Raw genomic sequence first — 23,191 nt, 5'->3', positions numbered from 1 at the left:
TCAACAGTGCTCATGAAAACATATGATGTTTTCTTTAAAATGGCCAGAACTACAAGCATGCTTGAACTTTTAGGTTCTCAATGGATTTAAGAAAATTTAAAAAGAGAAAAACAATTTCAACTTACCTCGGAGGTACTTCACTTTCAGGTATTCCGGGCTGGCCTTCTGACCTGGTAGTGGATCATTTAACATAACTTTAGTCTGAGCTTTTATGCCTTCATAAAACTGTCCCATTGCAACATGGCTGAGACCTTTCATGTACTGGCATACTTCATTGTATGGTTCTAGCTGTAAACATCTCTAGGAGATTAAAGAAACAAAGCACCCATAAATCAAGAGAGCGAATGAGTATCTTCAAACAAACCAACCTGTTTGGTCAGAAGACCTGCACGAAAAGGTTAACTGATTATTAAGATCCACTTCCATCACAATTTTCTTTCAAATTATGATGAGCACTTAAATTGTTAGCAAATGTAAGAAAAAAAATATTTTCAGTTTCATTAAAGGGAAAAAAGAGAGGAACTGCCAGTGCAAATATGCTTGTGATCACACTTTAATTGTTATGAAAATAGATCATGTCTGCTCTAATGATATTAGCACTACAGAAGTTTCAACGGTAGTTAAATGAAATTAGACAAAACATACTCCTAACAATAACAAGTCATTTTTGGCTAGTTCAACACATATACTGTACCATTTCTTCCATCCATAATCTTCACTAGTTCATGTGTAAGTATGCTTCATTATGTTAGTCACTATGTACTATATGTTAAACACATAGCAAATTCAAAAATTAATGCTCTGATTCTTCTAGCAATTACATGTCTTTAGAAGACCATCTCCACCTTAAAAGTTGAAATATCTTTCCAATTACACCAGTACTACAGATTGTGTTATAGAAGGTGAATATGTGGTAACACACACTAAGTGTTCTCCTTGGGGTACGCACACATGCATTTAGAAAGAGATGCAATCATTTCCACATCTTATTTCATTCCTTGTTTTAAGGATATGGACATATGATTAACATATGCCTTTATTGTTCTGTCTACAAAATGAGGCAGTTATTTAATTCCAATGAAGAGAGGCAAGATTTTGTTTACCTATGGAAACATGAACACTTTTACAAGCTAAATTAATTGCAACATATTCTGAGTTTTTCAAAACAAAGAAAATGCCTCAGAAAAATTAGATACGTAGTGGAACTTTGCATGCTTATTTTAAGCTTAAAATTACAAAGGAGACTACATTCCTTCTTCCATCAGATATGAAAAAAACTTTAGGTTTTAACCCAAACTAAAATATTAGCAAGAACACAATTACTAGTTTAAAACAAACAAACCAAAACAAGAATAGATAAAACACTTCAGAGCTTGATTTCAGAAATTCATAAAACAGTGACATAAAACTACTTCTTAGAGGAAGTATCTTAGTTTTAGCAAAATTCCGTTTTTAATTAAAAGATGTATAAAACCTTGCAGTTTTTAAGACAGCCTTCACAAAAATTTAGTTCAAACACACACACATATTCAGAATGAAAAACTTTGACATTTGTCCGTTTTATTGCACTTGTTGACTACTAGTCCTTGTAAAACATTTTAATTCTGCATTTACTTAGGGCCTGCTTACCTTAAAATTCTTTAGTGCTTCATCTAAGCTACCATGATGATAAAGCATCATTCCTTTGAGCTGTAATGTCTGAACGTGATTATGATTTAGCAGCAAAGCCTTCTGGAAGCTCTCCGTAGCAGCATTGAAGTTGCCAAGTTCTCTAGGTGGTTCCATAAAGTGGAAAGTGAAGAATACAGAAGGCAACAGTGACAATGAAATTACTTGTTAAAGGTTGTATTTTAACACATCCAAAGAAGTTATCATTGAAGAGGAACATGGTACTAATGGAAGATTTCTTTAACAAAAGCAGTAATTCTGCAACTCCTCTTTAGTGGTAATAACAGAAAAGCTGCACTGAGTTTTTCACTCACAGAACTGCGTACTCTGAAATACAACCCCACAAGAACACAAATCTTCACAATCCTCACTGGACATAAGACATAAAACCCACACACCTATGGTATTTCTTCAGACACTAAAAGAAACAAAGCTTCCACAGAAAGCATTCTTGGGAAACACTATCTATGATAAGACTTTTTAACTTCTAAATACAAACACATTTTAAAAACTATACTAACTACTTAAATGCTGAATAAGAAGAAAGCATGGTTTTTGAAAGCTGAAACTAACTAAAAATGTATTGACTGGAATTACTCCATGTGCAGGACAGCTTTTAGTAAAAATACCCATGGAGAAACTATCATGAAAAAAATAGAAATGGCAGACAACTTAATTTTTCTTCAGCTTTTTTATCCAGTACACTGATTTTTTTAAGTTTAAGAACATGAAATTCTTTCCACATCAAATTATATTAGATGAAATTAATCCAAACAAGAGCAATGCCAGAAAAAACAAACAATATTTACTAGTTTTAAATACATTTGCCAAAAAGAATTTTTAGACAGAATAGTGATTAACCACAGCTCTTTAGCTTCCAATAAATGCACAAACAGCAAAGTCTCTAGATTTGAAGAAAGAATAGGTAAAATGCTATAATTCATGTTGTACAGAAGGACAAATCCAACTAAGAATTGTCTACTTCCACTATAAAAAGAATTCTTTAAAAGGTATTTTTAAGCACCGTATTTGAAATTTATTTGCTGCAGGAGAAAGCAAACATGAAGTTAAAATACAGGATTTTAGAAAGAAAGAATTTGACAGCTGAAGTTAGCAGTGCCCTGGAGAGATTATTATTCCTGTCTGTTTTAAGATCTGAGTGTTCACGGGAAAGTAATTCAGACTTATAGTCAGTCACTACTCAGTCTTTAGTTACCAAACAATATTTGATTTAGTTTCTGGGCTTCTCTAACTGCTGAGCATTTAGAAGAGTCAACAGTAACTATGCTTTGTACATTAAAGTTCTTACAGAAAAAAAAAGGTAGATTTCTTTACATTCCTTCCCTTATTATTTCATGAGGACCAGAGAACTTTTGGAGGCAGGGGACAGTGAGATGGAATAAAATCAACAAATTTAAGGTGATTAGGAATACCCCGGTTAAGTGACTTTCGCTTTGTAAAACAACAATGCAGTGCAAAATGAGACAAAATTTAAGGTTTGCTTTCTTCTCTCCTTCAGAATAAAACTTCTTCAGTTTAAGGTTTCTTGGGCACAGGGTAGAACAGCTGATTAAGTGGAGAGGCAGTTCCACATCCAAATACAAACCAAAAAAAGTTAAAGCATTTATTGGAAAAGGAAAAAGGCAACTGCCCATCTTCCAGGCTAAATTACTGACTATTGTTTATCACCTTGAAGTACTTAGATACCACAATAACAAGTGCCACAGAAAAACTCATGAAGAAATTAGTGATTCTACATTGAGTTCAGAATTTAGATACTGTGGTAAATAAGGCACAAGTCCACACAGCAAAAATAACAGAAAAAAAAATGATTGTCTTCAGGGAATATTTTATGTTCTGTATGCTGAAGAAAGCATAAAGCCTTGAAGAAAAAGAGCACACGAACATGTAATGCTTGCACACCAACCCTACCCAACTTAACTCTTGCTACACAAAAGCCACTTATGTTGCAGCAGCAGTGTCTATGCTGTAGACCAGTGCTTTTCAAATATAAAAATGTAAAACAGGAAATAAAAAGCTGGTAAGACACAGCAGGGCAGTACAATGGGCAGAGATATTCAGTTGCTGACTATGTTATTTTCTTGCCTTGTTATATACAAGCTATATTACTTTTCTCCTTACTAATTATCTGCAGACCACCATTAAAGTAATACATTTTATTCAACTATAAATTATCTTTAATGTAAATTTAAAAAAAAAGTGACTAGTTATCTTACTAACTAGAGATTGCTTTTTTTAAAATTATTTGATTAATAGGTAAGAAACTACATGTCTATATTAAAAGAACCCTAAACAGGAAATTAGCTGAATTCTCAGAACTGTAAATCTCTTTGGTGAGAGATTAATTGATATAGGATCTAGCAGTTCTATAAAACGATATGCACTATGCAATGAGTTTTTAATAAATTTAAGTAGCACAATAATTTCAGATGACAACTAATGAGTATATTAATCAACAATTCATATTAAACATTTCCATCATTTAAAAATAATTCAGTAAACCTAAAACACATCTTACTGAAAACTGCCATCCACCTAACCTCTGAGTATGGGAGACTCAAAGGGCTACTGGAGATTGAATTAAAAATACAAAGCAAACCTAAAAAAATATTTATATTGAACATATCCACTGGCTGTAGGAGCTACCAAATACACATATGATGACTCTGCAGAGTTTTGTAACAAATGTGTAAAACTTAGAGTGCATTTTAAAGAACACAGTCAGATAGAAAACTGACTTTAAAATAATTTCTGAATGCAATTACCTGTAGGCTTGTCCCAGACTTTTATATGCATCTATGAAGTCTGCTTTCTGCTTCAGAGCTTCTTTAAATGATTCAATGGCTTCCTACAGAAAGACACCAACAGAAAAATTTGTCACTTACTGCATTTGTTTAATTTTAGCACCCTCAGTAGTTATTAACCATGGATTTACTTATTTGTCAAAACCTTTGGGAGAACAAACAAGGCATGAATTTATCACAAAATCTATAGAGTAATACTTGTCATGTAACAAATGAAATATTGCAACATTCTTTATAGTTATGACAGATTTAATTGGAATTCCTTTGTTTAATATGCTATGGGAATGAGTGATTCTTTCAGCATTTTAATAGAATTCAGAGATGAAATCCCTTCAGAGTTTGCTTTCAAAGCTCAGTCTGGTCCCTAATGCAAAGCAGTCTCTCCTCAGTCTTCCTTCTTCATTCATAATACACCTCTTAATTTTTGCAATCTAGAAGCCTCCTTTCAATCTATACTCTGGCTTTCATTGTTTTATTGCATTTTGTGTTAGTTGCACAGTTAGCAAACACCCTCTTGAGGAATTACATAGTAAGTGATCATCTTCACACAATAGCATGTACTGCTGCTGTGAAGAATACAATGTCATAAAAATAAAATAGCTAAAAGTTACATGCATACATCCAAATCTTCCTCTTTGAACTGGTTTTGATTTGATTAAGATCTCAGGTTTTTAAACTGGACTGGCTATATAAATTGGCAAATGCAGTACTGAGACTTAGAATTAAGGATGGAATAATCAACTACTTTGTATTATGAAGGAATGCCTGAAAAGTATCTTGAAGTCTAGTGCAAGAAATTAAATGCTGTAAGGAAAGAATCATTAGTATCTTCAGTCAATTTAGAGATTCTTATTCAGAAAAACTATCAACTATACTCTGAGCACTACAACATGCATAAAAATATCTAATGAACAAAAATGTAAGATAATCACCTACCGTTACCAATACACTAATGTCCTCTAGGTGAGTTTTAAAACCAAGATGATCATTCCCAAAAGCAATGATCTAAAAGCAACAATCTCTTTTCATTCAAAAATGAACACTCTACCACCCTCACCCAAAATCTCAGTTTTCAGCAAGATGACGTGTATATCCTTCCTCTGAGAGGCAGCCTGAACCTGACTGGAAGCTAAGGTATACCTGGGGATGACAAGCACCTCAGTCACAATCTCTCAGAATTTTAATATTAGAGAGGGAAGACACTTCCTTTGAGGAAAGAAATTGGAGGAAGGAAGCGGTGGTGCAGAAATGTGTTGATCTGCACATCAGAAAGAAGAAAACATTGCTTCTGCTTTGCAAATTGAGACATTGTTTAACCTTATCAGTTTTATTTCCACAATCACTTTCTGGGGTCTATGCTGCCTACACCAAAAACCAGATATTCAATCAGACTATTATTTGCAAGTAACTCATTTGACTGCAATAACAGACAGTAAGTTCATCAATGACAGCCTGAAGCTTTCACAGCATACACTGAGAGTGTTGAAAAAAAAAAAAAAACAAACAGTTTGGGTACTAGGAAAACAGCAAAGTAGTCTGTTTGCTAAGAAAAGAAAAAAGTGCAGTGATTGCCTATAAAATGTACTGGGCTAAAACTCAGGAGCCCTGGGCTGTCTCCAGGTTCTGTCAGCATTTCTTCATGCAACCCTTAATGAAACCCAAGCTGTTAGCAGAGGTTAAAAAAAAAGCTTCCACTCTGTTGGAATTTAGGAATCACACAGTTGCATCCTCACTTTTCAAACTGAACATTTCAGACAATGTGTTTAATTACCCTCCCCTCAAAAAAAACTGCAGCAGTGTCTCTAAATACTTTACAGGCAAGAAACAGGTGCAATATTACTACACCTGAAACACAAAGAAGTTTTGAGTCAGAAGATGGTGAAACATTAGAAAAAGCATGGGAAGAATTTACTTCCCTGCTGATTTTAGAATCTGAGAGCGCAACTGTTTTCCCTCAATTTAGATACAAGCATTTCAGAATCAACACATAACTGAAATACACATGCACAGATGCAGGGCTCTCTATCAGCAGTTTCCTTGATTACCTTCTAGCTCATTTGAGAAAGAATCTGAAATTATTTTCCTCTTCATCCCTTTCCCCTTCACAAAACCTAGAGTGTCTCCATTTCATGGAAAGACATTTTGAATACAACCATACAGATATTAGCAGAGGTGCTAAATACAAACATCTTTCAAAGCACTCCATAAACATGTCAGTTATCACTGATCTACCAAGATCCAGCAAGACCAGCAGTATTTACATGTCGTACCATGAAGTACTACAGTCAGCAATGGCACTTCTTCATTTTGCTTACACTCCTTTGAGTTAAAAAAAAAATAAACCTTCCTTATGTGAGATAAAATATGTGTATCAACACCTATGATATTTCTACTATTTTACAGAAGTAACTTCAAATATTGTTCTACACAAACTGTTATTTAACATAACTTTACCTTCAAAAGTCCTCTGTGAAAAAAGGTTAAGCCTTTATAAAGCATAGCTATAGGCTGATTCTTGTTCAGTTCCAGTGAGTGCTGAAAATCTTCATGGGCTGTTGCATAATCCTGTGATAAAGTAGATTTTAGATGACAAAGGAAATACCATATAAATAAAGATGAATACATATTTTATTTTTGTAAAAGTAAAATACAGAATTTTGTTTAATGTATGAAGACAGTCACGGGGCTAAGCAGCAACAAATGTCAGCTGCCAGTCAATACCAAAAAATAAGGAATGCACAATACACTTCCAACTTTTACAGCAAGTGCTATATAAAACACAGTAAAGTAAATGGAAAAATAGCTGGAAACAGTGAAATCAGAAGAAGAAAGTGGGAAATCAGCTATTTAGTATTCACAGTCTTTGAAGATGAAGTTACTTGCTTTACATTAAAGCGTAAGAACAACACATATCAATTACATCACAAATAGGATGTTAGCATTTTTGTAGCGGTTTTTTGTTTGTTTGTTGTGTAGTATGCTTTTTGTTAAGTATATAGGGCAGTTACTGCCTTGGCCATAACTGTTTCCCTTTTTAGACTGACATTTAACAATACTACTTAAATGCAGCTGTATGTAAGAAATCAAGTCAAATTCTTTATCCATATCCTACTCCTCAAACACACAAAACAATCTGAGATGTGCATGCAAAGTACTTGCCCTCTGATTCTCTGCATTAAATAGATATGCAGATGAACTACTTGAAGAATACCTCTGAATTGTCAGAAAGTCAACTACAGGAAAACTGGGGGTTTTGCTGTTATTTTGGGTTTTTATTTAAATAGGAAAGAAGCTCCTGAAAAACTGGAACCACCACCAACAAAATAATCAACAACATTCACACAACCAAAACCAAACAGAATCCCCCAAATCCACTAACCTCAGATATGAAGTAAAGGGTACCTCTGTGCCTGTAGAGCCGTGCTGATGGTTGTAGCTGAATAGCTTTGGTGAGATCAGATAATGCTTCACTGATTCGTCCTAACGGGGACAATATCTAAGAGCACAGAACAAAAACATTGTTTAGAGCAGACAGGCTGAATAGATTTGTTTTAGAAATATGAAGATTATTCTTTTTCATGTCCAGCTGTAACAGAGTAACTGTATTTGCTAGAACAGTCTGGAAAAATCTAATATAAATTTCAGTACTTATTGCTTTATAATTTCCCTGTAAAAGGGAAAATCTGAAAGCATTTTTCTCAAAAAAAAATTTCAGTGTACATGAACATCACCAATAACATTTTCAAAAATCTAGTATTCCAAATAAAAACATCAGCCAAAGCAGAATACTCTATTTCAAGTTATTTCAACAGATTCAACTGAAAATGTAATTAAATTACTCTCATAACCCTTTCCATTTTGAAAAAATATTCCCACCAATGGAAAATGGTCTATTTTCCAATTATTTGAATGGCTTTCACGTTTTTAGATCAAGATTATTAACAAGTGTCTTAACAAATCATTAAAGACATTAAAATTGTGAATTACCATTTCATTTTATGGCAGTTAGCATTATACAGTATGCTAACTTTAATAAATACTTATGCTTTTGATTTGTCTACAAAGCTGCTTCTTGAAAACCCATTTTCTGTAATTTAATTGGCAAAACACAACACGATTTTCAAAATGAAAAATATCTGTGTATCTGAATGACATTTAACTTATACGCATAATACAAAACCAAAACATTTGATTAAAAACTCATTCTTTACAAGTTTGGCATTTTACCAATTAGTCCTAACAATAAATTTACTAAGGTGACGCTAAATGCAAACAGTAAGGTTCAAGTGATATTTTGATTCAATATATTTAAAAAAAACCCCAAACTGCACACAATCTAAACAGCTAAAACACAATATATGCTATTCTATTGGCTATAGTAACTCCATATGGTATATGTTTCATTTTAAAAATAAACATTCCACAAATTACACTGTTTGAGAGCAAGTACGTATATTCTAAAAGAAAGGAAGAATATTCACAGAAAAACACAGATGAGAACTTTAGTCATTAGATCACTGAAGAAATACTTGAAATAACTGCATAATGGCAACTTCTCCAAAAATCTGAAAAGACAAAGAATGCTCACTTCAGCTCGCTGTTCAAATACTTCAGGATGATCTGGTTCTAGACTAATCACCCTACTGAGCTCAAACAGAGCAAGTTCAGCATTTTTCATATCCTGAAAAGGAGAAAAATAAACAAGGTAAACAACTGTGCATACTTAAGAGTAATATACTCTGAAGACTGAAGGACAACAACCTTGAAGTTTCTGAAAGTGTATCAGTTTACATTAAAAGCCCTTCACACCTTTCCTAATAACATTAAGATGCAGTATTCTACAAATAGCTGAAAAAAACCCCACCTATCTGCTGTAAACCAGAAAAATAAAATTTGCTTGTACACATCATCTTTGTGCCGTACCTCTAATCATTTATTAATATAACTACAGCTCCATAGGTACCTTTCTTGGCAGCAACGCTGGCTCAAGCTCTCACCCCCCAGTGTTTTCATCAGTACCGCCTGTAACTTAACCCAAGCAGTGCTGGTGAATGGGTTGATGCCATCAGCATCTTGCCTATCTGAATTTTTATACTGCCCTCAATAAACTGTAGGATGGAAGCAGTTACTTAATTGGAAAAAAAAATCCAAACTCGTTATATAGCAAGTTCTGTACTAGATTTCATTGATCTTTTCTTTCTTTTTTCAAGGCAAAGAAATTTTGCATGTGCTTAACATCATCTTTGTGTCTTGAAAGCATCGCTCACAGAAACTTTTATGAAGTGAAGCTGTCTCAGCGTCTAGTTGAACTGAGAAAAACTCATGCTGTTGTTAAAAACATGCAAATATGAGGTACTTCAAGCTGCTGCCAGCACCACTGAAGAATTAAATATTCTGTACAAAGGAAATTCTCAAGGAGTTATTCAACTATTCTTTCTTCTAGAATTCTAGCAACCATTCAATCACTATTCAACAGGTCACAAACTCAAACTACAAGGACCATAGTCCACTATTAAACTTCTTTTTGCTCAGAAAATTGTTTAAGCAGTCAGCTGTAACTGTAATTTAACTATGAGTTTTTTTGAAGACATTCAAGGTGGTATACATATCAAGAGCCACAGGCAGTCAAGAAGCAATATAAAGCCTATTGGATTGCCAGAGATGACGATGTTTCCAAGTTGCAATGAAAGACATTTTTGTTTCCAAATATAGACTAGATGTGGAGACAAATTCAGCGGGACCTCATAAACCTGCCTCTCAGAGGCAAGATTCTGCCTGTAATCTTATTAGGTAACTCCTTCAAGTGGCTGTGGCTCCCAGCCTTACTATCCACCACTCACAATTGTGCCTATAGTCTCCTTTGGCACCCTTGCTTCATGCTGCTTTATTTCCACAGTCCCACAAAGCAAACGTATCCATGGCGTGAGCAGTATGATCCACTAGATCCCTCTGCATTATGGAGCACCTACTAAGGGATGGACATGTCATTATAGCAGGAGAGCACAAAGACTTTGGGATGTACCTATCCAGTTCTAATCAGTGTAGCTCCTCCTGTTAGAGGCTGTCTTATAGTTTGGATTCAAATAATGCAGTCAGATATTAATTTAAATAAATATCTACTCACATGTAGTCCTTTTTTTCCATATGCTATCCCTCGTCCATAAATTGCACTAACCAGCTCTGGTTCTTCCTGTTAAGATTAAAAATGAATACAATAATCAATTGTGGTTTATTTTTTGAGGTTTTTTTTTGTTTTTTTGGTTTTTTTAAAAAGGTATCTTTCTTCAATATGTATTTAATTCTTGCTGATCTTTAGTAAGCAATGAACAATCACAGTTGTCAGGCAAAGAAATTGATGGTATTACAGTCCATACTTTCATATACTCACATCTTCCAATTCAATTTACTGGAATTGTTCTGGAGTATTTGTCTGGAAAATGAGCTAAACAAAGTGCAGTTATAGTGTCAGTGACCACCTATTAGAAGCTATGTACACATTAGTATAGTCTGTTGCCCAAACTTCTAACCTTATTGGTAATTATAGGTCTTCTTTTGTCTAATGTCACTGAAGTGATAATAAACAAATACAATTCAGCCATTCAAAACTTGTTTTGTTTGCAATTTAAATTCAAGATTTAAAATTAGGAAGTAGGAAATTGTGACATCCTGATGAAATTTGTATTCAGGCAGCAACTAAAACTAAAGGTATTCTGCCAAAATAGTTCTGCAAAATTCAAACAAACCTTCCTTGGGTTAGATTTAAGTCTCTGGCTTTCCAACTCGGGCACCTAAGGGGATGCATTTTACATAGTGACTCCATGTTCAATGTTATCTACTACAGCCATGGTTTCCCATCCAAATCTGAAGAACTACAACAGCATAACTAGTTTTCTTGGCACAACAGTGCCTATGCAGTCAGTTTCCCTGAAAACCAGTCAGGAATCACTTCACACCTGCAACCAGCACAGCTGTGCAACAAAAATTTGTAGCATAGGCCTGGTCTCATTTAAATGGGACAGCTGCCAAGAAACAAATTCCTTCATTGACAAAACAACAGATACATGGCACACCAAAGCTGGCAGCTTGCTAGACTTGAGCTGATTCCAAGTGTACGCTTGCCAGTGTCAACTTCTGGTAACTTCCTTACTTTTAACAAAGACAGCAGCTAAGCAAGGCTGTTTTGTTCTGTTCAATGTTGTAATACTCACTTCTTATGTATTTAAAATTGCCTTGTGGAAGACAGAGTGAACAATCATAACCACTTTACAGCCTTTCAGGCACACAATAAGCATGATATTAATTTTAACCGAGATGTGTTCATTGCAAAGGTACTCTATTATATACACACTTCTCACAATATTTTTCTACAGTTGCTGTATCTTGCTTATCTTCCTGATCTTCACTTATATCAAATTTCCTTCTTAATAAAGAGAAGGCAGGAAACAGTATATAAGTCCAGTGGTTTTTGAAGCAGGATTTCTCATTAGGATAAAAAAAAAAGGAAAAAAGATTCCTCACATTAAAAACAAACCAAAGACAGAAATCACTAAACACCTAAAACAAACACCCAACAAAAAACATTCTGGTCCTCTGATAAATTCCCTGGAATAAATCCATCAAATCACCACATTTTCACTCAATGTAAGTATGAGCCATATGACAAATTTTGAGTTTAGAAAAGTACATGCTAGTATTTGCAGTATTACTTTCAGCTTGCATTTGTGTACTACAACCAGTTTAGACCAAAAACCAGGTCCATGCTTCTGCTAGTCCCAGGTTCTTAGCCACAAAAATGCAGTAATTTGAAATCAGCTTTAGTTAAAGCTTTTAAACTGCTGGAGCTGGTTTTGTTTTAAAAGTGGCTACCTTCTACTTCATAGAAAAAAGATTCTGAATTCCTTACCTTGATCAGAAGAAAAAAAATGTTGAAGTATTAGTTAAGATTTACTTGTATATTAAACTCATCAAATGCTTACCACTGAAGAAGAATAAACCCAGCACACAAAACTATCATCACGAAAGCAATGCGATACCTGCCACTAGCAGTAAGTGATCTCTGTCATGTTTTTTTTCTGATGTTACTGGCAACACGCTGTCACCCAAAAAAATCCACATCAAAATATCTCAGCCAACACAGCAACTAAAGGAACTTCACTTTTGCACAGGTCAGGTTTCTAAAGATTTTTTTTGTTTTTTGAGTTTTTTGTTAAAGTACCATAAAAAGTTTATTCCTACAGATGAGAAAGAGACTCGCCAAATAACCAAGATACCGGATCACCTGACTTTAAGAATATGCTTATGTTTGGATGGGAAAAAAATGAATAAATAAAAGAATAATTGCTCTCATAAAATAATTACTCTCATTTTAAAATCCTTAATTGAATTTTTGTTTTAGTATAAGCCATATGTTGTAATGGATAATTTAATGAAGTGATTTTTTAGGGGTCCAAACAGAAAACTTACCTGCAGCATTGTTGAAAAATGTCGTATGGCTTCATCATACAAGCCGTTGCCAATCAACACGTAAGCAATTGCTAACAAAAGATTACAAATGTAAATAAAACAGGAAAAAAACACCTGACTTTTTAATACATCTTACAATTTGGTTGCCTTTAATGTGAGTTCCTACATTGCACTGAAGATTTAAGTAGTCAAATGATTTCTGAACTACCACTGCAATGACTTCCCTCAACCATTACCTAGCATCCATTAATTATTCAATTCATACTGTGCTCATCAGAATTGGTTTTACCTTTTGTGGTTTGGGGTTTTTTCTCTCCTTCTTACAAGTTCTTCAGGAAAGGGTCCATGTTTGCTTCTGAAGTACTCAGGACCAGGAAAGGTACCATGATCCCATTTAGTAACCCTAGATGCTTTCTTAATTATAAGTGAGCCTGGCTAACACTGGCTAACTTTTTTGGTAATTCTATTAGAAAACATTGGATTGTACTTGTTTGTATACATTTTGCTAAACTTTACTAGCTCACAATAAGTTTTTCCTTCATTTGAATTATCTAGAAAAACCTCAACGCTTTAGTTGAACCCACTATTTATAAAAACAAGATTGAAAAACTACAGAATCTTTACCCATGTTAAAATAATGAAAAGCTTTAAAGTTCTTGCATGTCCCCCTGCTTTGGAGTAGAAGCCAAGTGTTTGAAAAAGAAACAGACCACTGTTTTAGAAACATGTTCTGTAACCTCCAAAAGATACAAAATACATTCAAATCACAAGACTGGAAAGCTATGGTTCTGCTTGTATGACTGAGATTCAGTTCTGACAGCTATCTCAAGATTGTTTCATTTTGCATGTTTTAATCTCTCACAGTTCTTAACTCTGGACTAAGCTCTGTCTACACTGCCCACAAAACACAAGTATCTCACAGACCAGAGCTATGAAAGTTAAAGTACAACTTTTCCCCAGGCAGTTCACACAAACAGCTGACAGTGGAACTAAGAGCGGGAATTCACCTTTCCCCACACTTCTAATGAGTTTTAGCAGTCATCCAAACAGAATGGAAGAGGTGCTTATTGGCTTAATTATTTACTCAAACACAAGAAGAGACAAATAAGCCAGTTAGAACACAAGTATCTTCAATAGGACACAGACGCTTATCTTTCCTGCTGGCAGAACCACATTGGTTTGGCAGTGTTGCTAAGCACTGTTCATTAAAGGAGAAAAAAGTTAAATGAAAGAGAAATAAGAAATATATTTAATCCAGAGCTTGCCTCATTCTTGGAGCATTTCTATTATGCAGAAGGAAGTATTTGTGTGCAGTATAAGCTTTTTCCTCAATACCTAAAAAGCTTCACTTGGTAGAGACACAGAGCATTGCCAAGAAAAGGAAAGAAAACTGGCAGAGTGAAGGACAGGTTGAAGAGCTCTTGAATTTTCCTCATTTCATTCTCTAAGACTACACAGTTCTTACTATCATCTTTACAGTTGCAATCCCAGAACACAGAACAGTTGGCATGTAAAATAAAATCAACTCAACCATGCCAGTATTAAGGAAAAAAGCAGAGGAAGGAAGATAATGAAGAGTCATTGTCTTACTGATAAGAGTTTATTTTGTTTATTCAAGACTCTTGGCAAAATGCAGGAGGTCACAGACTATGTCTGTAAAACTATGGCAAATGATTGGCAGCTAGTATCAAGTTGATACAGTATCAACTTCTTTTTAAATTTTATCTATTCAATTAATCTTTTCATCTTTAATTAAATACTACAAATATACAAGTTCTTTATTACGAAAAATCTAAGGGTTAACAACGATCCATTAGCCCTAGTATTTAGGTACCAACATTGCTTCTGAATGCCCCATACATTTCACATTGCTTTTCCTGAGAACAGTTAAAAGTAACACACACAAATAAGAAGGACCCAGCTCCTCACACCATGACATACTTGAAATAAAGCGGGTAGGTAGGTGTCAGCCTACAGGCCAGACATGAGGATAGGGGCCTTCTGGCATAATCCTCCAAGTCTACAGAGCTACAGATGCTACTAAAAGCATCAAATATTTTCTGCTGGATGAAGTTCCTGCAGGATTCTACAAACATAGCTAGGCATGCTAGAATATGAAAAAAGATTAAGCCCCCAAATTTTCCTGGATAAATCTATGAAGGCAGAAATTATGTCAACAAAAAGTGCTCAATTGTTTTAATTTCCTTAGACAACTTATGAGTAAAGTCTCCCTTTGCTCTTATATAAAAAACAGTCTGCTGCCTTCCTTGACATACATTCTCAACAATCTCTTTGCTACCTCATAATACATCTGCTTCCTATACAGGATACCAGTTTGGAGAAGCAGTTCAAGTAACTCCTTCCTGAAGTCCTTTGAGAAAAGTATTTCCTGTTGCTTTATTTGAAATGCCTACATTTTCTGTGCTGAGTGTGCTTTGAGAAAACATCAAGTAGCAGTCTCTATAAGGACCTAATTCAGAAAGCCTTCCTGCTGCCTATAAACGTTGATGGGAAGAGTGAGTGGAGAGGGGAAGACAGATCCAAGATCTATGCTTGATAGAAAGCATATTCCATTGGTAAAATTTTTTTGATGTTTGAATAGTTTTAGTCATCAATAATGACAGAAAAAGGGAAGCAGGAAGTAGCTGAGACTGTTTAACAGCACTTAATCAAAATGCTTTTTGAACACCTGCTTAAGCAGACATGGCAAAGAATTCTAGTGAGCAAAGCAGAAAAGAATTCTAGGAAGAGAGATACCTATTTTCTTTATATGACCAGAGAAAACTCACTGTATTTTCAGGCTTATTAGGACCATTTAAAAATTAATGCATCACTGAGGAATCATCAGTTTAGTTTCACAACATTCAGTGCTAATAATTAGCATGTAATTCACCTGCACAAACCTTATATAAGACATCTTACCCAGTTCTTCATTTGTGTTGTCATTATCAGTAGCAAATGGAAATCGTTTTTGCTCTGCAAGCAACTTCGCTTGACTCTGTAAAACATCATTTTTTTAAGTGTTCAGCAAACAACAGTAAAGAATTTAATAGAAAACCCATGTCTTAAATCCTTAAGAGAATGCCTTAAATCAAAAAGTTAGGGCTAATGTGATTGCTTTAAGGTAACCGAAAACATATTCATTCCTAGTCTTCCATAGGGAGAAAAAACACTCTTCAGTCAGGTGCTGCTGTTATCCTCTCTAGCATAAGGCTAACCAGCCTTTTCAGATCAAAGAATGTTGTCAACATTTTACAAGTGTTTGATGTTTCTGTATTACATTTGTTTAACATGATGTTTTAGAAGTCTAAGACACCTGCTACTTCATATGGAAGTTTATACTCTTTACCCCATTAATTATTTCTTTGTCTCCTGCAAAGGAAAAGGTACTACAGAAGAACAGAACACTGAAAATGAAACACTGAAAAGAATACCACCCCAACAATAAAGACACGTTTAATTTAGCAGTGCCATACTAAAGTAAGAAAGTCATTGTTAAATGGACAGCCTTTTATCAGTTATAGACTTTGTTCAGTCAGTTGTAGCCTCATCTAAGATTTCTGTTCCCCAAATAATGCACCTACACAAACCAATACTGCCAAAGACAACCCCTCAGAAATACAGAAATACTCTACTCTGTTCATTTTCACAAGTATTTTCCATAGACAGCTCTAAGCCTACCAGAGCAGTTTATGTCAGAAAAACACAAAATGCTCATGTAATTAATAGGCCTTCCAAACTGTTTTAGGAAGCAAGAAAGGAAAAAAAGCCTTCTCTCACTGTTCAGTTTTCTTTTGCTTCAGCTAAACAGCACATATGTACATCTTTAACTTCAGAGAAGACAGTTAAATACCTTAAACTTCAGAGAACACATTTAACACATCCCTTTCTCTACTGAGATGACTGTACTTTGCTGTCCTCCCTTCCACTTTTTTTTGGCTTGTTCAATCAAAAGTAGCCTGGTTACTTGTGTCCGTGACATGAACATTTCAATGATCTACAAATTGCAAAAGTAACTGGCCAAATCCCACTGCACAGTTTCTGCCCTGTTCATCTAATAATCTTAGGAATGAGAAGGAAGTTTGGTCTGCTCTAAAAACTTGAGTATTTTGGAGGGTATGAACGACTAACAAATCAGATTTTACAAACCTTGTTTTTACTGCAATTAAAGATCATGTATGAGCTCTACATTACACTATTAACTCTACCTACTGCTGAGCCTACAGTAACAGAATGGAAAAGTTCTTTTCCTCATAGAAAAAAGTCATAAAAAACCAGCACAAGAATGAGCATGGTTCAACAGGTATACCAATTAGAAAATTAAATCTACAATGCAGACCATATATATTTACAAATCACACACCTCCAAACACAAGCTTTTTACATCATCAATGGCCTTCAGGTGATTTCCAGAAAATCTACTTCAGAAAGTGATCTTCAGTATTTAACTCTGCAAAACATTATTTTTCTAGAATTGTCTTAACATTAGAAAAAAAAAATTTTTACTAAAGTACAGCCTCTTCCTTGGTGGATTTACAAGAGAGGCCTACACTTCTTTGACTGTGGACAAAAGATAAGATATAGCAAGATTTCTCACTGGGTATTGGAAAATAAGCTACAACAAAAAGTCTCTAGCACTATATTAATATCCAATGAATTACAAAGCTGCATGTGACACTCAGCAAGAGAAGTACCACGAAGTTTCTCCCACCCTCATCTACCTCATCTGTTTTGTTATCATAGAATAATAGAATATTGTTTGGTTCTTGGCATAGCAGTGGAAGAGGATTCATACTTCAACAAATTCTGAACCCAGTTATAGGTTAGACATCCTGAAGCTCTACATGCAAAAACTGTGAGTCATTCTGCCTTCAAGAAATGAGAATTTTCATCATGGCACCAGCTCCCAGTAGGTTGAATTGTTGCTCTCCAAAACATTTTTTTTTGAAACAGGGAAATTTCTTACAAAATAATATTCTCTTCACTGCCTTAGAAAGAATTGCTGGTACTACTAGACTGGATGACAGATTTGACCAGTATCTGATGAAGTAATATCTAAGGAGAATATTCAAGTTAAATAATTGGCTTGGTGGATTTGCAGAAGAGTAGTTTTATTTCCAAATGTGACCTTTGGAGAAATTGCTTCAAATTAGAATATTGTTTCCACGCTCCACCATAGCCAATAATTTCTACAAATTTGTCAAGGTTTCTTTGTATATTCACATGGGAATTATTTGAAGATTTTCAGTATCTGTGACTCTACTGGACTGAACAGTAGCATCAAACCTGTGTTCTGATGTAGAATGAAGATTATATTTGTTCAAGATCAATAGATTAACAGTAGTGTTGCAAGAAAAGCCAAATTCCAAAATAACCCTCTTGAAGTCTCTCTACCAAGAGATACTCTTTTTTTATTAGAATATTCTCCACATACCACGCCTGTATTGAATTTCTTGAAATACGGTCTGAAGCCTCTAACCATCATCTGTGCACAATGTTATTTCTGTAGCAATTGCAAATTATCACTCCTACTCTTACATAGATTTTGTGATAAACCTCCTCAGGTAGTCAATCAGCGTAAAAACTAACGCACCTTCCCCTTTTTCAGCCATAGCCCCTGCACTCCTAAAAATAAAAAATTAACTGGAAGACTAATCCAGGTGAAGGTTAGCCTTCAGTGGAAAGATCAGCTTCAATTAGTTGAAACTGCTGACAGTTTCAACTAGAGACTCGTGATAGAGTACTACAAAATCATACCTTCAGGAGCAACTGGAGTTCGTTCACACTTTAAGCCTTTTGGGGACCTATGCCTACTGATTAATAGATTCTATTTGTAGTTATTTTCCTGAACTTCATTCTAACTGATTAAGCAGCTAAAGTGATCTGAGACTTCAACAATGTTTCAAAAATTGTTTTGTACATCATATTCTTGATAGCATACCAGAATTTTTTCTGTGTTGAGAGAAAGCACAGATTCACAAGATGAAGACCCTCCTATGTCACAATCCGATTCATGGAAGTGCAAAAATGATGAATCTGGGGGAAAAGAGAGAAAATATCTTTAGGAACTCAGAGTTACATGTACGTTCTATTACCACATCTCACATTTATCTGGGGATGAGTCTCTTTAACCAAGTAACAAGCGATAGGACAAGAGGTAACGGCCTCAAACTGTGCCAGGGAAGGTTTAGGCTAGATATTAGGAAGCATTTCTTTACAGAAGGGGTTGTTAGGCGTTGGAATGGGCTGCCCAGGGAGGTGGTGCAGTCCCCGTCCCTGGAGGTGTTTAAGAGTAGAGTCGACATGGCGCTGAGGGATATGGTGTAGTTGGGAACTGTCAATGTTAGGTTAATGGTTGGACTGGACGATCTTCAAGGTCTTTTCCAACCTAAACGATTCTGTGATTTCCTCATGTTCATCTGAACAGCTTCCCCACTGGGCACTCCACAGTGCAGAACTTTCATGAAGTGCTTTCTGCCCACAGCACTACATCCACACAGCCAAGGAAGCAACAGTTGACATGACTGCTTTTATAGAATTAGTTTTACCTCTACTTCTGCTTATGCTTTTGGCTAAAAATACATGAGAAAAAAAAAATGAAGGTGCTTAAAAAAAGGAAGGGGAGGGATGAAAAGGGAGGAAGCTGGAAAAAAATAAGAAAAGTGTGGGGTAGACAAGTCCCCATTTTGCAATATGATTCTGTTCTCTGGCCTAAGAAGTTACAGACAGAAGTATGATTCCAATCCCAGAGAGGAAAATAAATGGAATGGACTGTACAGAGACAGGGAAAGAGCTGCTGCTGGAAGTCCAGGAAACAAGAGGTATAAAGACTGTAAAAAGCAGACAGAATAGTAAACCGTAATTGACTGCACATATACAAAGGTCCTCACAAGTATATTCCTAAGAAGGCCATTACAAAGGGCATAAGATTGATTCAAATCTATGACAAGTCAAACACAGCTTGTTGGCATAGCAGAAAAAAGTTTAACAAAGGAAACAAATAAACAAGTAACAATAAACAACACCCCACCCCCCCCAAACATAGACTATAGAAGTCACTACACCTACATGGTGCTCTAACTGCTATCTCAGCAGCATTGTTAGTTTTTAAATCTTTACATCTTAAAGCTTCTATTAACTTGAAATATTTCAAGAGTAAACAAGGAAAAACAGATAAACAGTATTATCTCTTTGATTCCGTGTCAAAAATACCAAATTTTATCATCTCCCCTAATGTTTGTAAATATAAGCTTGATGCTAAGTTTGAAAGGCTGGGGGGCAGTGTGCGTTTCTAATTTACTTTTACAGGCAGTGCTATTCCTGTATTTTGATTACATAAGGGCTGCAGTTAATTAACTCCCCATTTCTCACTTGCACAGTGCTAAAAGAGAAAAACAAAGTCTTCTTATAAAGAGAAGTAAAAATAGCATCTAAAGTCATTCCCCGTAAATAGAAACTTGGAACTAAGTTGAGCCATAAACGATAAATGGTGGAGAAGTTTTATAACAGAAGCAAGAGCGGTGAAAAGCAGAAGGTCAAAGTTTAAAGTCAGAAAGTCCTGTAAGAACAGTGGCTCACCACCCACAGTTTCCAGAAAACACATTGCCAGTAAGAGGTTTCAACATTGCCCTTTGTTCTTCACATTGGCCAAACCCTCCTGTGCTATGGCAGCATTAATAACACATTACTTGTTCTGTGTTGGTGCTCATAAGTCAGTGACAGTTAAAAACCATCGCTGTGGACTCACTGAGCAATTTTTGCTCCACAAACCAAAACAAAGAGGTGCAGGCACAGCCTACATCCAGAAAAATTTTCTGCGTAACAGCACAAATTTAGTGAAGAATTTTTTAATAAGGTTGCAAGGAATAAGAATAGCCTATCCGTTAGAAGAATCCTGCAATTCTGGGGGCAACTCATAGGGAAGAATGGGTCTGCCTTTGTCTACAAGTTAGATACAGTCAAACCTGTACCACACTGCCTCATTAACAACTTCATGAAAAAGTAGAAACACCAACCAGAGAAATTACCCTGGACCTTGCAGTAGTCTACAAGAGAAGCTATTTGAGATAAAAAGATTCTCAGCTTCTGAGAAGGTTGTACTAAAACAAAGACTGAGACCCTAAAGGAATTTTTCAACTAGCAATTTATTTAGCCAGAGGATTTAAATAGTAATGAGGGAACTGGTATACAGCTATTTCAGGGTAAGATGCTGCTCTGTCATTAAGGGCTACCTTATTATCAGTGTATGCAAAGCACCTGAGGTACCTGATGGTTTAAGCAGAATTCCTTTTATCAAACCCAGTTACACTGGTCTCTTTAAAACAACATCCACCATTAAATCAAAATCCAATCTTCCAAATAAACCTCTAAAGGAGTATACCAAGTCAATCATTTATGTCCTAGTAAGGTAAGACATGTAATCAAATGCTTTGCCATTTATTAACTTGTATGGCATACAGATTTTATCTCAACACTGGGTGAAGGTCTTTTTGGGTTTATACTTAAGCTTAAATGATTTGGACCAATGGTCACCTGAGATAACTTTCACGATCTGATTTTAGTGTTTACGTACTACAGCTCTCAGCCACGGTAGCCACCCTCCCAAAAAAGCAGCTGATGTAAAATACCTACTTAACAGCTGATATAGATAAAAACTAACCAAAGAACTTTAAGCTGTGATGACAAAAGCACACATAGAGAGGGGAAAAAAAAAACCAAAAACAAACCAGATGTAGGAAACTCATAACAAGGTATTTCTAGAAAGTTTGTAATTTTGAGTGGATGACACTAGCTGTATACTGTCCTTAGGGACCACAGAAATTGTTGGTATGAGCACAGAGTTTATGAAATAAGGGGAAAAAAATATAAAACCCTGCAGACAACTAAGCAGTCATGAAACATCACTGGTTATTCTCATATAAATAATTGAGTGTCTATACTTCATCGAATTGGTAAAACCTTTTTCTTCATCTGTATTACCTGCACCTTATGATTCAGACTGGCATTTTTGTATAGCACATTCACACCATGGCCATGATTAAAGATCGTAACAGATTACTTAAGCCACATGATCCTGATGCAACAGATATTTAAGCACATAAAAACAGTTTTAACTGCACCTGTGTTACAAGCCATCAATTAACCTGAAAAAGACCAGATCTGCTACCTGAACTTGGGGCTCATAAAAAAAAGCATCCAGTTCACCAGCAAAATATACATAACCGTAGCTGAAAATTAATCAAGACATATTCAACTCAGTAACGTGAGCACAAGGTGTTGGCATGTCTGCATACTACTGAGTGCAGGGATCAAAAAGCACGCAGAGTCCAGCAGCTAGACTTAGCAGGTTGACGAGTGGGACAAGAGGAATCCTGCGTGACACTACAGGCCCCACGGCTTCTCCGTTCAAGGGGCGAGAGCTTTTCCCTCCGCTCAGGGCCACAGCGGCGGTCTCTGCCCCGCACCATACAACGACCGGCGCAACGCTACTCGGGGGCGCAGCTTACACAGACGATGCCTCAGTATGAGTCAGCTGAACAGCGCCGAGCCGAGCCGACCTCCCGCCGCCGGCACCCCGCGCCGTCCCGGGCCGGGTCGGCGCCCCCTCAGTCACCCGCGGCGCCTCGGGGGGAGGCGAGGCCCAGTCGCGCTTTTCTCTTCTGCTCCCGCCGCAGGGACGAGGGGCTGAGGCGCCCACACCGGCGCCCCCACCGCTACCCCCGGCCTCACGGCTCCGCGGTGCCGCCGGGCTAGCGGCCGCCTCACCCCCGCCCCGGGGCTGGGGGCGGCCACCATGGCAACGCTCCCCCGACTCACCACACTCGGCCGAGTACTGCTCTGCCCACTCTCCCGCCGAGGCGCAGCCCCCCGCTGGGCCCTGGCGGTGCAGCTCCTGCTTTAGCAGGGACAAGGCCGGGTACTGCTCAGTCAAGGCCACCGCGACCCGGGCCAGGGCCAGCACAGCCAGCGGCACCCACAGCCCCCTCACGGCCCCGGAGCCGCCGGCAGGTGCCATCTTCCCAGGGCGCATGCGCACCGCTTCCGCCTCGGCCAGGCACGGAGGGCGCCCCCGTCGCCCCGCCCACAGGCCCGGCAGGGAGGCGGGCGCCGCCGCGCTGCCCCCTGGGATGTGGAGTCCCGCGCCCGCGCGGCCCGGCCGACAGCGGCTCTGGCACCAAACCACAACTCCCGGAATGCACCGCGGCGCGAGCCCGGCCCGGCTCCGCCCCCGAACG

At 36.9% G+C, this 23,191-nt stretch overlaps 1 protein-coding gene across 4 annotated transcripts in view; it reads right to left on the bottom strand.

Moving 5' to 3' along the window:
* TTC13 (tetratricopeptide repeat domain 13) overlaps positions 1–22,986 on the bottom strand; it is a 42,357-nt gene extending 19,371 nt beyond the window's left edge. For 3 of the 4 annotated variants that reach the window (XM_074863090.1, XM_074863092.1, XM_074863091.1), the window contains exons 1-11: positions 22,773–22,974; positions 18,898–18,992; positions 15,879–15,954; positions 12,957–13,027; positions 10,618–10,683; positions 9,082–9,174; positions 7,873–7,989; positions 6,948–7,058; positions 4,455–4,537; positions 1,630–1,771; positions 126–300 (exon numbers count right to left, since the gene is read on the bottom strand). In XM_074863090.1, the coding sequence (XP_074719191.1) occupies positions 126–300; positions 1,630–1,771; positions 4,455–4,537; positions 6,948–7,058; positions 7,873–7,989; positions 9,082–9,174; positions 10,618–10,683; positions 12,957–13,027; positions 15,879–15,954; positions 18,898–18,992; positions 22,773–22,971 (1,228 nt within the window). In that variant the 5' untranslated portion in view covers positions 22,972–22,974. Of the gene's footprint in view, positions 1–125; positions 301–1,629; positions 1,772–4,454; positions 4,538–6,947; positions 7,059–7,872; positions 7,990–9,081; positions 9,175–10,617; positions 10,684–12,956; positions 13,028–15,878; positions 15,955–18,897; positions 18,993–22,772 lie in introns of all 4 variants that reach the window. The other variant, XM_074863089.1, reaches the window with a different exon arrangement.
* Positions 22,987–23,191: the final 205 nt, after the last annotated feature.

The sequence above is a fragment of the Strix uralensis genome, chromosome 3, assembly GCF_047716275.1.
Source record: "Strix uralensis isolate ZFMK-TIS-50842 chromosome 3, bStrUra1, whole genome shotgun sequence".
NCBI classification, from domain to species: domain Eukaryota; kingdom Metazoa; phylum Chordata; class Aves; order Strigiformes; family Strigidae; genus Strix; species Strix uralensis.
Note: the sequence above shows the minus strand (reverse complement) of the source record. Positions and strands in the feature narration are given on the sequence as shown.